The sequence below is a fragment of the Oncorhynchus mykiss genome, chromosome 25, assembly GCF_057628025.1.
Source record: "Oncorhynchus mykiss isolate SJ-2025 chromosome 25, ASM5762802v1, whole genome shotgun sequence".
In the NCBI taxonomy this organism is placed as follows: Eukaryota; Metazoa; Chordata; class Actinopteri; order Salmoniformes; family Salmonidae; genus Oncorhynchus; species Oncorhynchus mykiss.
The window spans coordinates 12,587,364-12,606,960 of NC_143046.1; the positions used below are offsets into that span (position 1 = coordinate 12,587,364).

General features: G+C 44.4%; 1 protein-coding gene across 2 annotated transcripts in view; it reads left to right on the forward strand.

The window, feature by feature from the left end:
• Positions 1-19,597, forward strand: part of LOC110504580 (progesterone receptor) — a 31,240-nt gene that overhangs the window by 7,639 nt on the left and 4,004 nt on the right. Inside the window, exons 4-8 of one of the 2 annotated variants that reach the window (XM_036970098.2) lie at positions 7,766-7,942; positions 8,161-8,370; positions 10,982-11,126; positions 11,481-11,611; positions 11,696-11,847. In XM_036970098.2, coding sequence (XP_036825993.1) covers positions 7,766-7,942; positions 8,161-8,370; positions 10,982-11,126; positions 11,481-11,611; positions 11,696-11,847 — 815 coding nt within the window. Of the gene's footprint in view, positions 1-7,765; positions 7,943-8,160; positions 8,371-10,577; positions 10,673-10,981; positions 11,127-11,480; positions 11,612-11,695; positions 11,848-19,597 lie in introns of those variants that run through there. The other variant, XM_090220137.1, reaches the window with a different exon arrangement.

Genomic DNA, 19,597 nt, shown 5'->3' on the forward strand with positions numbered 1-19,597 from the left:
CCTACTCCACCCACGTACACGCCAAAAATAGAATCCTACTCCACCCACGTACACGCCAAAAATAGAATCCTACTCCACCCACGTACACGCCAAAAATAGAATCCTACTCCACCCACGTACACGCCAAAAATAGAATCCTACCTTACCCACGTACACGCCAAAAATAGAATCCTACTCCACCCACGTACACGCAAAAAATAGAATCCTATTCCACCCACGTACACACAAGTAGATGAACAGAGTTTAGCTTGTAGTAACCTTAACCAACTCCCAGATCCCTAGTTGTAGTAATAAATCAGCTGTAAGGTCATTTAAAAAAAACTCCTGGAAAAACTCCTGGCCCTAGGAAGGATGAAAACCCTTTACACATAGAGAACAACTGGGATTGGACAGAGACTAACAGGGCTGAGCTGGCTGTGTATGGTGTTGTGTGGCCTTTACATCTGTAATGGACTAGATACTCATACAGTGTGTTATCACTATTGTGTTAATTGATTAGTTCAAGCCAATCATTTTGGATTAAAAAGGCCTAGGTAGCCTAGCTACACAAAGTTTGATCACATTCACATTTTCTCAGGACACAAATAAATTGGCCTATTTTAGGCTATAAATGCATAGCTTAGGCTATAAAAACATGTACGTTTCCCCTGGCTCAGATGGGATCAGAGCATTTTTCATAATTATCATTATGTTGTTTTAGAAGATATTATGCATTTTACCACAAATTCCACAATTCCATCACTGCAACAATCCCAAAAAAGTAATAAACAAATCAATTGCCAATTGTTCTTACATTGCTTCCCGAATGAAAATGCCTGATTAAAAAAAAAAATGCACTGAAAATAAAAATATACAAAATTAAATGATACAGTTCTAATGAAATTAAATTGGACTTTTTCTAAATTTGAGCTTGTTAACCATTCGAGTAATGAAAAGGCCTAATGGAGTAAAGGGGTTGTTTGAGAATAAGAACCTCATTCTGAAGGCATATAAGTAGATCAATTAAATCCTACTACTCCTCTAGATATGCATCATGGGTGGATGAAACTTTATGAACAAGTGTAATGATTTACACTTAATAAATATTATAGTTTAATGTAAACTTCAACTAGTATAACATGTTTAGGATTTATGGATAGGGTTGCACATTTTGGGGAATATTCAGAGGTGGAAACTTTCCATGGGAATTAACAGGGATATATGGGAATGAATGGAAATATATGCAAATTAATGGTAATACCATTTGAATGTAGATGTTTTTTGCATTGGATATATTTACCATATCATATGGAGACAAACATAAACATTTTACCTCATCATAAGTAGACATACTTGCAAATGATTAAATCCTTCCAATAGAATTTAAAAAAAAACAATTTTGTTTCTCATTGAACTTTAATTAAATGAGTTGACTCTTCACATGGGATGATTTCACTGAACAACAAAATAAAGGGAATAATGAATGATCCCCAATGATTCATTGCATCACACAAAAACATTTTCAACATACATCTAATCTGTAAAATGATTGTCTAGAAACTAAAGTTTTTTTTGTCTTCCTCTCAGCCTTCCATGTCTTCTCCCTGGACCTCCTCAATGTCCACCTCTTGAACATCATACTCTGAGGCCTCATCTTCAGTGTCAGGGAGTGACAGTTATGCTAGCAAAATGCATAGCACTCAGAATTAAAAGGGTTCTACCAGGTATTGTTCATCCTGATCAGACAGGTTTTTTACATGGACGATACAGTGGAGATAATATACGACAACTACTAGAAATAATAGAACATCATGAAACATATAAGAAGCCAGGAATGGTATATATAGTGGATTTTGAAAATTTGATAAAGTAAGACTGGATTTTATTTATAAATGCCTGGATTTTTTTCAATTTCGGTAATTCTCTTATAAAATGGATACAAATAATGTATAGCAACCCCAGGTGTAAAATAGTAAATAGCAGCTACTTCTCAGAGTTTTGAATTGTCAAGAGGAGTTAAACTAGGGTGTCCGCTGTCAACATATCTATTCATTAAGGCCATCTAAATGCTAGCTATTAAAATCAGATCCAATAACAACATTAGAGGACTAGAAATCCAAGGTTTAAAAACAGAGGTGTCCATGCTGATGACTCAAGGTTTATATTAAGTCTGCAAGCTAGATCCCTGCAATGTCTCATTGAAGATCTAGATAACTTTTCTGGACTCTCTGGACTAAAACCTAATTATTATAAGTGTACAATATTACGTATTGGATCCTTAAAAAATACAACTTTTACATGACCCTGCAGTTTACCTATAAAATGGGCTGATGGTGAAGTAGACATACTCTGTATTCACATCACAAAATATATAAATATGCTCTCCACAATGAATTTCAATAGAAAACTTAGAAAAAAAGATCCTGCAACCAGGTAAAATACCTGTCTATTTATGGAAAAATTGCCCTGATTAACTCCTTAGTCATATCTCAGTTTACTCACTTACTTATGGCGCTGCCTACTGCTGATGATTCGTTTTTCAAATCATATGAGCAAAAAATATTTCGCTTTATCTGGGACGCTAAACCAGACAAAATAAAACGAGTCTATCTATATAATGAATATGAATTGGGTGGGTTGAGATGATTAAATATAAAATAACTAAACCTCTCTCTAAAAGCTTCACTTATTCAAAAGTTTTATTTGAACCCTAAATGGTTCTCAAGTAGATTAATAAGAAAAGCTCATCCATTGTCTAAAATGGCCTTTTTGCCTTTGTGCAGATTGCCATGTCTCATTTTCGATTAATTGAAAGTGATACTTTTTTCAAAGTATCTGTCTTTTTCAAACAAGCATTGCAGAGCTGGCTACAATTACAATGTCATCCTCCAGAAAAGATAGAACAAATATTACAACAAATTTTATGGCTGAACTCAAATGTGCTGGTTGATAAAATACCTGTATTTATGGGAAAGATGTTTGAAAAGGGTATTTTGTTCTTAAAGGATATTGTAAATTGTAATGGTAGAGTTATGTCCTTCATGGAGTTATCAGAAGTGTACGGGAAGGTCTGCTCATTCCAAGAGTACAACTAATTGATTACAGCATTGCCCCAAAAATGGAGGAGGCGGGTGGCAGCGGGAGGAGGCAGGGAACTGGTCTGTCTGCCCAATATAAAGGATCAAAACTGGAGGAGGCAGGTGGCAGTGGGAGGAGGCAGGGAACTGGTCTGTCTGCCCAATATAAAGGATCAAAACTGGAGGAGGCAGGGAACTGGTCTGTCTGCCCAATATAAAGGATCAAAACTGGCAGAGGAATAAAAATAGCATAAATAGGAAAGTATACCAGTTTCATTTGAGGACCAGGATGTTGACAACTGTGCCATACAGATTGCAAAATAGTTGGGAAGATATTTTTTTATGTACCGATTCCATGGTACAGGGTGTATGAGTTGATATATAAAACAACGCAAGATTCAAGACTTCGTGCTTTTCAGCTAAAATTATTATATAGAATTCTTACCACCAACAAAATGTTGAATATTTGGGGCATAAAATCATCGAAGCTCTGCAGATTTTGTTGTGAGGATACAGAATCAATAGACCATTTATTTTGGTATTGCCCTCAGGTAGCCTGTCTCTGGTCTGAGGTTCAGGAATGGCTGAAAATGAATAGCATTGATCTAAAATTGACCCTTACAAATAGTACTGTTAGGAGATCTGGAGAGACTGGGTCAGTCAATTACTAATATACTAATACTCTTAGTAAAACTATTTATCTTCAACTCACAATCTGTAGATTCTATTCAATTAGATAGATTGAAATTGTACATTAACTATCACAGCATAGTTGAAAGATATGTGTTGCGTAGAAATCTGAAGAGGTTGGCCAGCAGAGATAGATGGGATGAGCTGAGGGAAGCTGAGGGTTGGGATGTGGAATTGGAGACAAGTGGGAGTGGAGTTGCTGTGTGTGAGAGAGAATCATGGTCAAAGATAAAGGGGGGGGGGGTCTAAATAAAACATAATAAAAGTACATTTGAACGACACTAAGTGGCAGTGTTTTTCCAACGAATGCCGGTTTGTCAGAGGCTGATGCCGTGCAGGTGTTTGTACACATGCATATACACACACTCTCATTCAAATAAACACATATAATAACACACACATACATGTAATAGTGCCAGACATGCACAAACATATACAGTTGGCATTGCTGTTATGATTTCAGTTGTCCTTGATGTCCTTTGTTTTAAATGTATTATTTTGTTATATTTTTTTGCATTGTTGTTTGCTGTTTTCTTCTGTCTTTTCCTTTTTTCTCTTTAGTTGATTCTCTTGGTTGTTGGTGCATTGGGGGGTTCTTGGGGGTGGGGGTTCATTCTCTTGGTTGTTGGTGCATTGGGGGGTTCTTGGGGGTGGGGGTTCATTCTCTTGGTTGTTGATGCATTGGGGGGTTCTTGGGGGTGGGGGTTCATTCTCTTGGTTGTTGGTGCATTGGGGGGTTCTTGGGGGTGGGGGTTCATTCTCTTGGTTGTTGGTGCATTGGGGGGGTCTTGGGGGTGGGGGTTCATTCTCTTGGTTGTTGGTGCATTGGGGGGTCTTGGGGGTGGGGGTTCATTCTCTTGGTTGTTGGTGCATTGGGGGGTTCTTGGGGGTGGGGGTTCATTCTCTTGGTTGTTGGTGCATTTGGGGGGTTCTTGGGGGTGGGGGTTCATTCTCTTGGTTGTTGGTGCATTGGGGGGTTCTTGGGGGTGGGGGTTCATTCTCTTGGTTGTTGGTGCATTTGGGGGTTCTTGGGGGTGGGGGTTCATTCTCTTGGTTGTTGGTGCATTGGGGGGTTCTTGGGGGTGGGGGTTCATTCTCTTGGTTGTTGGTGCATTGGGGGGTTCTTGGGGGTGGGGGTTCATTCTCTTGGTTGTTGGTGCATTGGGGGGTTCTTGGGGGTGGGGAATGGAATTAGTTGTATTTTTATTTGTTTTTTTCTGGGGGAGACTGTGGGAGGGGTCTTGAATGGTTGAGGGACAGCTATTGGGGAACTGTGGGGAGATCTTGGAGGGTTCGGGTTTCACAAGATTTTGATCATGAAAAAGGAAACTATGACATATATTTTATATCACTCATGCACACACACCCTCACACGTAATACTTTAGTGTTACCCCTTGTGTTTTTTTGTAATAAATAATAATAAATAAAAAAATAAGGACAACAGTTTTCAGCTGTGCAAACATAATTGCAAAAGGGTTTTCTAATGATCAATTTGCCTTTTAAAATGATAAACTTGGATTAGCTAACACAACGTGCCATTGGAACACAGGAGGAATGGTTGCTGATAATGGGCCTCTGTGCGCCTATGTAGATTTTCCATAAAGAATCTGCCGTTTCCAGCTACAATACTAATTTACAACATTAACAATGTCTAAACTGTATTTTTGATCAATTTTATGTTATTTTAATGGACAAAAAAATGAGCTTTTCTATAAAAAACATGGACATTTCTAAGTGACCCCAAACTATTGAAAGGTAGTGTATATTCACCCCACCCAGTATTGTAATCTAAATTTACCAGAAAGCATGTAGTCCTTGGCTCAGACAGTGTAGTAGTGTGGGCTCAATATCATCTCATTAGTGTGCAAGATATTGAGAATCAGCTGTACATGTGATGGAAGCATGCACTGTGCATGCAGAGGGTTGCAATTCCATTGAATTGGGGATAGTTTAACCAAAATATGCCACAAGACCTAGATTTGCCTTATGTGTATCCCACAAAAAAGGTTCACTGTTATAAGCTAACTTTTTTGATGAATTTAAGCAAAATTCCCGGGCTTAACTTCCCATGGAACATTTCTGGAAATTTACCGGGAAGTTTCCAACCCTTTGCAACTCTATTTATGGACAAACTGCAGTGACATATTTTGTGTTTTATTCAAATCAGTTAGGTTTTTCAAAAGTACAATTTTATAAAATGACCCAATAATTTAATCCAGACGCATTGCGGTAATGAGAATATGGAAAAATGTACAAAATTCAGGCAAAAATGTATTAAAAACTAGACATCTTAGTCCTCAGAATGATAGTTGAGTTTTGCAGATGCTTCATGGTTTTATAATTCAATTAGCTACAGACATGTTTAAAAGTGATTTCATGACAATCACCCACCTGCAGCTGTGGTTGTTATCAGTAGGCTAAAGTTGATCAGATTAATTGTGCATGTTGACAAATCAAATGTTATTTTGGGGTGGCAGGTATGGGCTTCCATATAAAACAGCTCATTGCAGTGGAGTCACTGATACCCATGTTTTCAGTCACAATTTGCCTTTGCCACATGTAATGGTTTGCATGATATTGATACAAATGAAGCCTGGTTAGTTGTAAAGTAGGCCTTTGTACTTTTATATTTGTATGAGAGGGTTAATCCTTCATTTTTTACATGTTTACAGTAGTTAATAAAAACATGCTGTTATAGCAACTCTGGACTTTAGTCTTGAAGCTAAAATGTAATGAGTGTAGCCTACAGACAAGAAAATAAACCTTTTAATTGTCTGAACATACAGTGCATTCGGAAAGTATTCAGACCCCTTGAATTTTTCCACATTTTGCTGCGTTACCGCCTTATTCTAAAATTGATGTATTGTGTTTCCTCCTCATCAATCTACACACAATACCCCGTAATGACATCACAATACCCCGTAATGACATCACAATACCCCGTAATGACAAAGCAAAAATGTGTCATGTCAAAATGTGTCTGTCATGTGCCTTTTACTAAAGAGTGGTTTCCGTCTGGCCACTCTACCATAAAGGCCTGATTGGTGGAGTGCTGCAGAGATAGTTGTCCTTCAAGGAAGGTTCTCCCATCTCCACAGAGGAACTCGGGAGCTCTGTCAGAGTGACCATCAGGTTCTTGGTCACCTCCCTGACCAAAAACCTTCACCCCCGATTGCTCAGTTTGGCCGGGCGGCCAGCTCTAGGAAGAGTCTTGGTGGTTCCAAACTTTTTGCATTTAAGAATGATGGAGGCCACTGTGTTCTTGGGGACCGTCAATGCTGCAGAAATGTTTTGGTACCCTTCCCCAGGTCTGTGCCTCGACACAATCCTGTCTCTGAGCTCTATGGACAATTCCTTTGACCTCATGACTTGGTTTTTTACTCTGACATGCACTGTCAACTGTAGGACCTTATATAGACAGGTGTGTGCTTTTCCAAATCATGTCCAATCAATTACATTTACCACAGGTGGACTCCAATTAAGTTGTAGAAAGATCTCAAGGATGATCAATGGAAACAGGATGAGCACCTGAGCAGAATTTCGAGTCTCATAGCAAAGGGTCTGAATACTCATGTAAATAAGGTATTTCAGCTTTTCTTTAATTTTTAATACATTTGCAAATATTTCTAAAAACCCGTTTTCACTTTGTCATGATGGGGTATTGTGTGTAGAATGTTGAGGGAATAAAGATATTTAATCCATTTTAGAAAAAGTAGCGTCTGAATGCTGTCTGGTTGTGTTGTACATGCTTGTGAATTGTTGCATTATCTAGTAGTGTAATATTTCAGAAGAAAAGTCTCTGTCATTGTTAAATAGTTTGTGTCTTCTCGCTGTGATATTTACGGTCAATTTGAGCTACGGACCAAGAATGTCACATGGCCAGCAGCCACGGCAATGATGTAATGTGAATGGAAAAATAGCTTTCTTTATCTCCACCCCGCTCCTCAGACTCCTTCATATCTCCTAGTGGTAATGGGGCCTTTCTCTCTGTCCTACTTCTGTGTGTGGTGCATTTCAGGCCGGAAGCTGAGGGGAGCTGGCCCGCTGAAAGGAGGAGTGGAGGGGGGAACACAGGCACCCGGCAAAGAGAGGACTGGAGAGAGGGGAGGAGAGAGGACTGGAGAGAGGGGAGGAGAGAGGCCTGGAGAGAGGACTGGGGGATTACAGTTGTCCACCATTTCCCCACAGGCTAAATGTGAGGATCAATATTACCATATGTAAAATATTTTTCTTAACCAGAATGCTATTTTTTCAAGTGAGCCCTGACTAAGAAAGCAGTTACAACTCAATTCAGAATTCACCCCAACCCTGGATGAAAGGCAGCACATATCCAGTCTCAACTGGTTTCATTTTGTCTCTCATCTCATGTCTCAATTCACCTTGCCTTGTTTCATCTCATATCCCTCTCTGCAGGCTGTGCTGCGTGGCAGGCTCCCGCTCTTGGCCCCTCCCCCAGTCTACGCCCCTCCCTCCTCAACATTCTGAGTTCCATTGAGCCAGGAATGGTCAACGCAGGCCATGACACCTCCCAGCCAGACTGTTTCGCCTCTCTACTGTCCAGCCTCAACGAGCTGGGAGAGAGACAACTGGTGTCTGTGGTGAACTGGGCTAAAGCCATGCCAGGTAAACCATTCTTCATGTATTCTACTGTTACCTAACCACTACATGTTACCATTCCTGTATCCTACTGTTACCTAACCACTACATGGTACCAACCCTGTATCCTACTGTTACCTAACCACTACATGTTACCAACCCTGTATCCTACTGTTACCTAACCACTACATGGTACCAACCCTGTATCCTACTGTTACCTAACCACTACATGGTACCAACCCACTAACCCTGTATCCTACTGTTACCTAACCACTACATGTTACCATTCCTGTATCCTACTGTTACCTAACCACTACATGTTACCATTCCTGTATCCTACTGTTACCTAACCACTACATGGTACCAACCCACTAACCCTGTATCCTACTGTTACCTAACCACTACATGTTACTAACCCTGTATCCTACTGTTACCTAACCACTACATGGTACCAACCCACTAACCCTGTATCCTACTGTTACCTAACCACTACATGGTACCAACCCTGTATCCTACTGTTACCTAACCACTACATGTTACCAACCCTGTATCCTACTGTTACCTAACCACTACATGGTACCAACCCTGTATCCTACTGTTACCTAACCACTACATGGTACCAACCCACTAACCCTGTATCCTACTGTTACCTAACCACTACATGTTACCATTCCTGTATCCTACTGTTACCTAACCACTACATGTTACCATTCCTGTATCCTACTGTTACCTAACCACTACATGGTACCAACCCACTAACCCTGTATCCTACTGTTACCTAACCACTACATGTTACTAACCCTGTATCCTACTGTTACCTAACCACTACATGGTACCAACCCACTAACCCTGTATCCTACTGTTACCTAACCACTACATGGTACCAACCCTGTATCCTACTGTTACCTAACCACTACATGTTACCAACCCTGTATCCTACTGTTACCTAACCACTACATGGTACCAACCCTGTATCCTACTGTTACCTAACCACTACATGGTACCAACCCTGTATCCTACTGTTACCTAACCACTACATGGTACCAACCCTGTATCCTACTGTTACCTAACCACTACATGGTACCAACCCTGTATCCTACTGTTACCTGACCACTACATGTTACCAACCCTGTATCCTACTGTTACCTAACCACTACATGTTACCAACCCTGTATCCTACTGTTACCTAACCACTACATGGTACCAACCCTGTATCCTACTGTTACCTAACCACTATATGTTACCAACCCTGTATCCTACTGTTACCTAACCACTACATGTTACCAACCCTGTATCCTACTGTTACCTAACCACTACATGGTACCAACCCTGTATCCTACTGTTACCTAACCACTACATGGTACCATTCCTGTATCTTACTGTTACCTAACCACTACATGTTACCAACCCTGTATCCTACTGTTACCTAACCACTACATGTTACTAACCCTGTATCCTACTGTTACCTAACCACTACAAGTTACCAACCCACTAACCCTGTATCCTACTGTTACCTAACCACTACATGTTACTAACCCTGTATCCTACTGTTACCTAACCACTACATGTTACCAACCCTGTATCCTACTGTTACCTAACCACTACATGGTACCAACCCTGTATCCTACTGTTACCTAACCACTACATGGTACCAACCCACTAACCCTGTATCCTACTGTTACCTAACCACTACATGTTACTAACCCTGTATCCTACTGTTACCTGACCACTACATGGTACCAACCCTGTATCCTGCTGTTACCTAACCACTACATGGTACCAACCCACTAACCCAGGTGTGATAGAGAGAGCTGGGGGACAGACAGCTGGTCTGTGTATGACTGATACCATTGCTGTAGCCTGTCCTTCCCACCAGAGGGGGCTCTACTCGTCACGTATTTTATTCTCCCTGCACTGTGTGTTTCAGACAGCTGCATGTAGAAGACCGGATGTCAGTGATCCAGTCTTCATGGCTGGGGTTGATGATGTTCTCTGTAGGTTTCAGACAGCTGCATGTAGAAGACCAGACGTCAGTGATCCAGTCTTCATGGCTGGGGTTGATGATGTTCTCTGTAGGTTTCAGACAGCTGCATGTAGAAGACCAGACGTCAGTGATCCAGTCTTCATGGCTGGGGTTGATGATGTTCTCTGTAGGTTTCAGACAGCTGCATGTGGAAGACCGGATGTCAGTGATCCAGTCTTCATGGCTGGGGTTGATGATGTTCTCTGTTTAGGTTTCAGACAGCTGCATGTAGAAGACCAGATGTCAGTGATCCAGTCTTCATGGCTGGGGTTGATGATGTTCTCTGTTTAGGTTTCAGACAGCTGCATGTAGAAGACCAGATGTCAGTGATCCAGTCTTCATTGCTGTGGTTGATGATGTTCTCTGTGTAGGTTACAGACAGCTGCATGTAGAAGACCAGATGTCAGTGATCCAGTCTTCATGGCTGGGGTTGATGATGTTCTCTGTGTAGGTTTCAGACAGCTGCATGTAGAAGACCAGATGTCAGTGATCCAGTCTTCATGGCTGGGGTTGGTGATGTTCTCTCTGTGTAGGTTTCAGACAGCTGCATGTAGAAGACCAGATGTCAGTGATCCAGTCTTCATGGCTGGGGTTGATGATGTTCTCTCTGTGTAGGTTTCAGACAGCTGCATGTAGAAGACCAGATGTCAGTGATCCAGTCTTCATGGCTGGGGTTGATGGTGTTCGCTCTGGGCTGGAGGTCTTACACTAACACAGATGCTAGAGAGCTCTACTTCGCTCCTGACCTCATCTTTAACGAGTGAGTACTATTGTCTTGCTGAATACAATATTGATGACAATCTCTCTCTGTCTCTAGACAATAGACAAGGGAAATGTTTGAAATTTGAAATGTTATATTATTGGTTATATAACAACACTCTCAATCAATTTCACTCCCTCTCATCCTAACTCCCTCTCATCCTAACTCCCCCTCTCTCTCCCTCGCAATTCAATTTATTAGCATGGGAAACACATGTTACCAAATGGAATAGACAATAAAAAAATGGGAATAGAAATAAACAAACATTACACTCTCTCTCCTCACCCTCTTTCTCTCCGTCCGTCCGTCTGTCTGTCTCTCTCTCTTCTCTCCACCCCCCCCCCCCCACCCCAGTCAGAGGATGCGTGTGTCCAGTATGTACGAACACTGTGTCCAGTTCCGTCTGCTGTCCCAGAGGTTCTGTATGCTCAGAGTCACCCAGGAAGAGTTCCTCTGTATGAAGGCTCTGCTCCTCTTCAGCATCAGTGAGTCACATCACTGACACACTGAAACTAAGTGACTGTATCATTATCTGGTTCAATATTTGCTTATTTCTTTGTGTCTTTTAGTCCCTGTGGAGGGTCTGAGGAATCAGAAGTGTTTTGACGAGCTGAGGATCTCTTACATCAAGGAGCTGGTTTGTCTGGCCAGCCAACATGGAGAAAAACACCATACACAACGCCTGTTCCAGCTAACACAGCTACTGGACTTCCTACACCCGGTAATATTACCTAACCCCGACCTCTGACCCCTAACCAACGCCTGTTCCAGCTAACACAGCTACTGGACTTCCTACACCCGGTAATATTACCTAACCCTGACCTCTAACCCCTAACCCATACACAACGTCTGTTCCAGCTAACACAGCTACTGGACTTCCTACACCCGGTAATATTACCTAACCCTGACCTCTAACCCCTAACCCATACACAACGTCTGTTCCAGCTAACACAGCTACTGGACTTCCTACACCCGGTAATATTACCTAACCCTGACCTCTAACCCCTAACCCATACACAACGTCTGTTCCAGCTAACACAGCTACTGGACTTCCTACACCCGGTACTATTACCTAACCCTGACCTCTAACCCCTAACCCATACACAATGTCTGTTCCAGCTAACACAGCTACTGGACTTCCTACACTCGGTAATATACACTAACCCTGACCTCTGACCCCTAACCAACGCCTGTTCCAGCTAACACAGCTACTGGACTTCCTACACCCGGTAATATTACCTAACACTGACCTCTAACCCCTAACCCATACACAACGCCTGTTCCAGCCTATTCCAGCTAACACAACTCTGTCTGGTAATTTAATGATAATAATAATGATACTAGATTGAATTAGTATAGCGCTTTTCATTACAGCAAGAATCTCAATGACGCTCTTAAAACAGCCTAATCTTTCAGTTAGCCTATTGACAGTTCTAGCTGGAAGGTCTTTCACAGTCATCCACAGTCTTTCACAGTCATCCACAGAGGCAGGTGCCAGTTCAACAGGTCACATCCTGTGTCCAATCCACTCTACATGTCCACTTACCTGACCCGTCCACGTCTCTACCGACCGAGGCCCAGATGATAAAAAAATGTATTTAAAAAAATGTAACCTTTATTTCCAGTTAAGAACAAATTCTTATTTACAAGGACAGCCTAAACCCAGAGGACCAATTGGTGTCTGTAGTGACACCTCAAGCACTGAGCTTGAAGCTCACTGCGCCATTCGGGAGCCCAAGGGTTGAGGCCCAGATGAAGACTGGGGCCCAGATGTAGTTTTATTTTATTTATTTAACTAGGCAAGTCAGTTAAGAACAAATTCTTATTTTCAATGACAGTGGAACTGCCTGTTCAGGGGCAGAACGACAGATTTGTACCTTGTCAACTCGGGGATTTGAACTTGCAACCTTCCGGTTACTAGTCCAACGCTCTAACCACTAGGCTACCCTGCCGCCCCAGGGTTGAAGCCCAGATGAAGGTTGAAGCCCAGATGAAGGTTGAAGCCCAGATGAAGGGTTGAAGCCCAGATGAAGGGTTGAGGCCCAGATGAAGGGTTGAAGCCCAGATGAAGGTTGAAGCCCAGATGAAGGTTGAAGCCCAGATGAAGGGTTGAAGCCCAGATGAAGGTTGAAGCCCAGATGAAGGTTGATGCCCAGATGAAGGTTGAAGCCCAGATGAAGGGTTGAAGCCCAGATGAAGGTTGAAGCCCAGATGAAGGTTGAAGCCCAGATGAAGGGTTGAAGCCCAGATGAAGGTTGAAGCCCAGATGAAGGTTGAAGCCCAGATGAAGGGTTGAAGCCCAGATGAAGGTTGAAGCCCAGATGAAGGGTTGAAGCCCAGATGAAGGTTGAAGCCCAGATGAAGGGTTGAAGCCCAGATGAAGGTTGAAGCCCAGATGAAGGGTTGAAGCCCAGATGAAGGGTTGAAGCCCAGATGAAGGTTGAAGCCCAGATGAAGGTTGAAGCCCAGATGAAGGTTGAAGCCCAGATGAAGGTTGAAGCCCAGATGAAGGGTTGAAGCCCAGATGAAGGGTTGAAGCCCAGATGAAGGTTGAAGCCCAGATGAAGGTTGAAGCCCAGATGAAGGGTTGAAGCCCAGATGAAGGTTGAAGCCCAGATGAAGGGTTGAAGCCCAGATGAAGGTTGAAGCCCAGATGAAGGACGGGCCGAGATGTGGGTTGAGCAGGGGTGAAACGATGCTTAGATACAGGGGGGAAACAAGTTAGAAGTCAGGTAACCTCTTCCCTTGGTAAACTCCTCTGAAAAACATGTAGCACCAACCTGGGTGAAGTAATGCAGCTGCTAAGCTTTATGGCATGAAGCTCACTACAGTCAAAAGCGATAGTCCACCTTGAAATAAACTACTGGGGAAAACCTCTGCCATCTTCAAAATTCTCCAAGCCTCTGCCATCTCGTTTCAAATAAAGTTGGTAGCTAAATAGCTAGCTTCTCAGTTCAGTTGGTAAAATAACTGACTTGCCGATCTTGCACTGCCGTGGATCAATATATTGTAATGAATCAGGCAGGAAGTGCGGCTCGAACCCTCAACCTTCTGGCCCGAAGCCCAGAGCGCAACAACAGTCGATATCCGCACTTATAAACCCAGGGTTGCTACCATATATACAATCAAAACTTACTTAGCTAACAAAATAAAAAGTTGATCAAAAAAGAAAACAACTAAAACTTCAAATATGTACAATATTTACAGAGCTCTCTGCGCCATGGCAGCCACAGAACTGCCCTATCCTTGACCTTTAACACCTGTTCTAGCTAACCCAGCCAGTGGACTACCTTCTGCAGGTAATATAGACCTACTACCAAGGGCCAGCCTAGCTTTTTGTGGGCCTGTCATGGCAAATAATGTCCCCTGGCCAAATAGTGTCCCCTTCTGCGTCACAATGGAATTCGATAAATTATTAGCGTCCGTTGCTATATCAACGGTGGGATTATCTAATTACAGCCTAAATGACGTTCTTTTCATCATCGCTATGCAAACAAGGCGGATTTCCGCAGCAATTTCGCTGTTTAAACAAGTTTTATTTAGCTGACAAAATGAAAACATTCATTCAAACTACTATTGGGAACCATGTTAACATTACAACATGAAATCCATGTCTTAAACATTATTACGTTTCGGAAATGTCAAAGAAAACGTGTAATCTGCTTGACACATTAAAGTTACTTACCTTACAGACCAGGAAGTCAGATCAATGTCACTCATATGTATGTCTGTTGGATTCATACACTGGCTTGTCTGGCCGTCATGTTTCAATTTGATCGTGCCCTCCCCTTATCTACGCTGAAATAATATATTTTCACTAGACCTCCTTTAGGATTCATGTTGTTCTATCTCACATAGCTCATTAGTACCCCCTTGTGGTTGAATATATATGTATCTATTGTCGGTCCTAGGATACAACAATGTATAATGTGGAGCAAATAAACACCACCAAAGGATACCTTACAACAATGAACACCTTGTGAAACAGCTGTGAAAAGCAACCTAGCAATATTTCAGATTTTAATACATAAACTTCGATAGTTTTTGGTACAGTTGTGTCATTCATTTTTTGTACACTAACATGGCAATCAATAGACTAAAATACTGAATTCTGGTGTGTGCAATATAGAGGAGGGGGTTGCTGTGTGGGTGGGTGGTTCTGCCTGTCACCTATTCTCAACAGGCAGTCAGTCTCAGAAGGGAGACTTGAAGAGGGAGACTGCAAAGTTCAGGCTCTGATGCTCTCTTTATTCTGAGTGTTTGCAGTGCTAGTGTTTTTAGTTCATCTGTGTATCTCACATATTATGTGCCCAGTATGATAGAGTATGATAGAAAATGATAGAGAATGATTATAGAGTATGATAGAGTAGGATAGAGAATGATATAGTATGATAGAGTAGAATAGAGTAGGATAGAGTAGGATAAAGTATGATAGAGAATAATATAGTATGATAGAGTAGAATAGAGTAGGATAGAGTAGAATAGAGTAGTATAGAGTAGGATATTGGAGAATTACATTTTTATAGGCTTAGCATAACTACTATTTATTGCTTTTCTTATTGTTTCTGTCAACCAAAGCTGAGCATACTTTGTCTATTGGGCTTCACTGAAGTGTAGAGCGTCAGTGGTCGACCGTCCAAGTGCTCCAACTGTAGAAGGGGAACTGAAACTAGCTTCAGGTTATTTTGTGTGCAAATGCAAATAGTTCTTATCTGATATTTTCTATATTCACTTTAACTGATGGTGACCCCAGCTAGGAGTGAAAGAGCAGTGAGGTTTCCCAGGTGTCGTCTTTCTTTCCTCCATCTTCCAAACCTAGTAATTCGCCCTGATGTCGCTGCACTTGGTCCCCTTCTTCATTCTGCTCCGGTAGCTCTCCTTCTGTTTCTCCTGTGCCTCGTCCATGTTCAGTCTCACATTGATTGATAACAGGAATAAATGCTATTCTATTTCTTACATATCTCTTGGAGAAAATAAATTGACAGCGGACAATCATTTTTACCTGGTCAAAAACCTCCACGTCCTCCTCAGTCCGTGCCTGAAGGTACTGTAGTCCTCGAGAGTTCTGATCTGGTTCAACAGCTTCCACGTCCTCCTCAGTCCGTGCCTGAAGGTACTGTAGTCCTCGAGAGTTCTGATCTGGTTCGACAGCCTCCACGTCCTCCTCAGTCCGTGCCTGAAGGTACTGTAGTCCTCGAGAGTTCTGATCTGGTTCGACAGCCTCCACGTCCTTCTCAGTCCGTGCCTGAAGGTACTGTAGTCCTCGAGGGTTCTGAACTGGTTCGACAGCCTCCACGTCCTCCTCAGTCCTGGAGGTACTGTAGTCCTCGAGGGTTCTGATCTGGTTCGACAGCCTCCACGTCCTCCTCAGTCCTGGAGGTACTGTAGTCCTCGAGAGTTCTGATCTGGTTCGACAGCCTCTACGTCCTCCTCAGTCCGTGCCTGGAGGTACTGTAGTCCTCGAGAGTTCTGATCTGGTTCGACAGCCTCCACGTCCTCCTCAGTCCGTGCCTGAAGGTACTGTAGTCCTCGAGAGTTCTGATCTGGTTCGACAGCCTCCACGTCCTCCTCAGTCCGTGCCTGGAGGTACTGTAGTCCTCGAGGGTTCTGATGTGGTTCGACAGCCTCCACGTCCTCCTCAGTCCGTGCCTGGAGGTACTGTAGTCCTCGAGAGTTCTGATCTGGTTCGACAGCCTCCACGTCCTCCTCAGTCCGTGCCTGGAGGTACTGTAGTCCTCGAGGGTTCTGATCTGGTTCGACAGCCTCCACGTCCTCCTCAGTCCGTGCCTGGAGGTACTGTAGTCCTCGAGGGTTCTGATCTGGTTCGACAGCCTCCACGTCCTCCTCAGTCCGTGCCTGAAGGTACTGTAGTCCTCGAGAGTTCTGATCTGGTTCGACAGCCTCCACGTCCTCCTCAGTCCGTGCCTGAAGGTACTGTAGTCCTCGAGAGTTCTGATCTGGTTCGACAGCCTCCACGTCCTCCTCAGTCCGTGCCTGGAGGTACTGTAGTCCTCGAGAGTTCTGATCTGGTTCGACAGCTTCCACGTCCTCCTCAGTCCGTGCCTGAAGGTACTGTAGTCCTCGAGGGTTCTGATCTGGTTCGACAGCCTCCACGTCCTCCTCAGTCCGTGCCTGGAGGTACTGTAGTCCTCGAGGGTTCTGATCTGGTTCGACAGCCTCCACGTCCTCCTCAGTCCGTGCCTGAAGGTACTGTAGTCCTCGAGTGTTCTGATCTGGTTCGACAGCCTCCACGTCCTCCTCAGTCCGTGCCTGGAGGTACTGTAGTCCTCGAGAGTTCTGATCTGGTTCGACAGCCTCCACGTCCTCCTCAGTCCGTGCCTGAAGGTACTGTAGTCCTCGAGAGTTCTGATCTGTTTCGACAGCCTCCACGTCCTCCTCAGTCCGTGCCTGAAGGTACTGTAGTCCTCGAGAGTTCTGATCTGGTTCGACAGCTTCCACGTCCTCCTCAGTCCGTGCCTGAAGGTACTGTAGTCCTTGAGAGTTCTGATCTGGTTCGACAGCTTCCACGTCCTCCTCAGTCCGTGCATGAAGGTACTGTAGTCCTCGAGGGTTCTGATCTGGTTCGACAGCCTCCACGTCCTCCTCAGTCCTGGAGGTACTGTAGTCCTCGAGGGTTCTGATCTGGTTCGACAGCCTCCACGTCCTCCTCAGTCCTGGAGGTACTGTAGTCCTCGAGAGTTCTGATCTGGTTCGACAGCCTCTACGTCCTCCTCAGTCCGTGCCTGGAGGTACTGTAGTCCTTGAGAGTTCTGATCTGGTTCGACAGCCTCCACGTCCTCCTCAGTCCGTGCCTGAAGGTACTGTAGTCCTCGAGAGTTCTGATCTAGTTCGACAGCCTCCACGTCCTCCTCAGTCCGTGCCTGGAGGTACTTTAGTCCTCGAGGGTTCTGATGTGGTTCGACAGCCTCCACGTCCTCCTCAGTCCGTGCCTGGAGGTACTGTAGTCCTCGAGGGTTCTGATCTGGTTCGACAGCCTCCACGTCCTCCTCAGTCCGTGCCTGGAGGTATTGTAGTCCTCGAGAGTTCTGATCTGGTTCGACAGCCTCTACGTCCTCCTCAGTCCGTGCCTGAAGGTACTGTAGTCCTCGAGGGTTCTGATCTGGTTCGACAGCCTCTACGTCCTCCTCAGTCCGTGCCTGGAGGTACTGTAGTCCTCGAGAGTTCTGATCTGGTTCGACAGCCTCCACGTCCTCCTCAGTCCGTGCCTGAAGGTACTGTAGTCCTCGAGAGTTCTGATCTGTTTCGACAGCCTCCACGTCCTCCTCAGTCCGTGCCTGGAGGTACTGTAGTCCTCGAGGGTTCTGATCTGGTTCGACAGCCTCCACGTCCTCCTCAGTCCGTGCCTGGAGGTACTGTAGTCCTCGAGGGTTCTGATCTGGTTCGACAGCCTCCATGTCCTCCTCAGTCCGTGCCTGAAGGTACTGTAGTCCTCGAGAGTTCTGATCTGGTTCGACAGCCTCCACGTCCTCCTCAGTCCGTGCCTGAAGGTACTGTAGTCCTCGAGTGTTCTGATCTGGTTCGACAGCCTCCACGTCCTCCTCAGTCCGTGCCTGGAGGTACTGTAGTCCTCGAGAGTTCTGATCTGGTTCGACAGCCTCCACGTCCTCCTCAGTCCGTGCCTGAAGGTACTGTAGTCCTCGAGAGTTCTGATCTGTTTCGACAGCCTCCACATCCTCCTCAGTCCGTGCCTGGAGGTACTGTAGTCCTCGAGGGTTCTGATCTGGTTCGACAGCCTCCACGTCCTCCTCAGTCCGTGCCTGGAGGTACTGTAGTCCTCGAGGGTTCTGATCTGGTTCGACAGCCTCCACGTCCTCCTCAGTCCGTGCCTGAAGGTACTGTAGTCCTCGAGAGTTCTGATCTGGTTCGACAGCCTCCACGTCCTCCTCAGTCCTCGAGGTACTGTAGTCCTCGAGAGTTCTGATCTGGTTCGACAGCCTCCACGTCCTCCTCAGTCCGTGCCTGAAGGTACTGTAGTCCTCGAGAGTTCTGATCTGGTTCGACAGCCTCCACGTCCTCCTCAGTCCGTGCCTGGAGGTACTGTAGTCCTCGAGAGTTCTGATCTGGTTCGACAGCTTCCACGTCTTCCTCAGTCCGTGCCTGAAGGTACTGTAGTCCTTGAGGGTTCTGATCTGGTTCGACAGCCTCTACGTCCTCCTCAGTCCGTGCCTGGAGGTACTGTAGCCCTCGAGGGTTCTGATCTGGTTCGACAGCCTCCACGTCCTCCTCAGTCCGTGCCTGAAGGTACTGTAGTCCTCGAGAGTTCTGATCTGGTTCGACAGCTTCCACGTCCTCCTCAGTCCGTGCCTGAAGGTACTGTAGTCCTCGAGGGTTCTGATCTGGTTCGACAGCCTCCACGTCCTCCTCAGTCCGTGCCTGAAGGTACTGTAGTCCTTGAGAGTTCTGATCTGGTTCGACAGCTTCCACCACATCAGGTGGGGTTTCAGTGATCT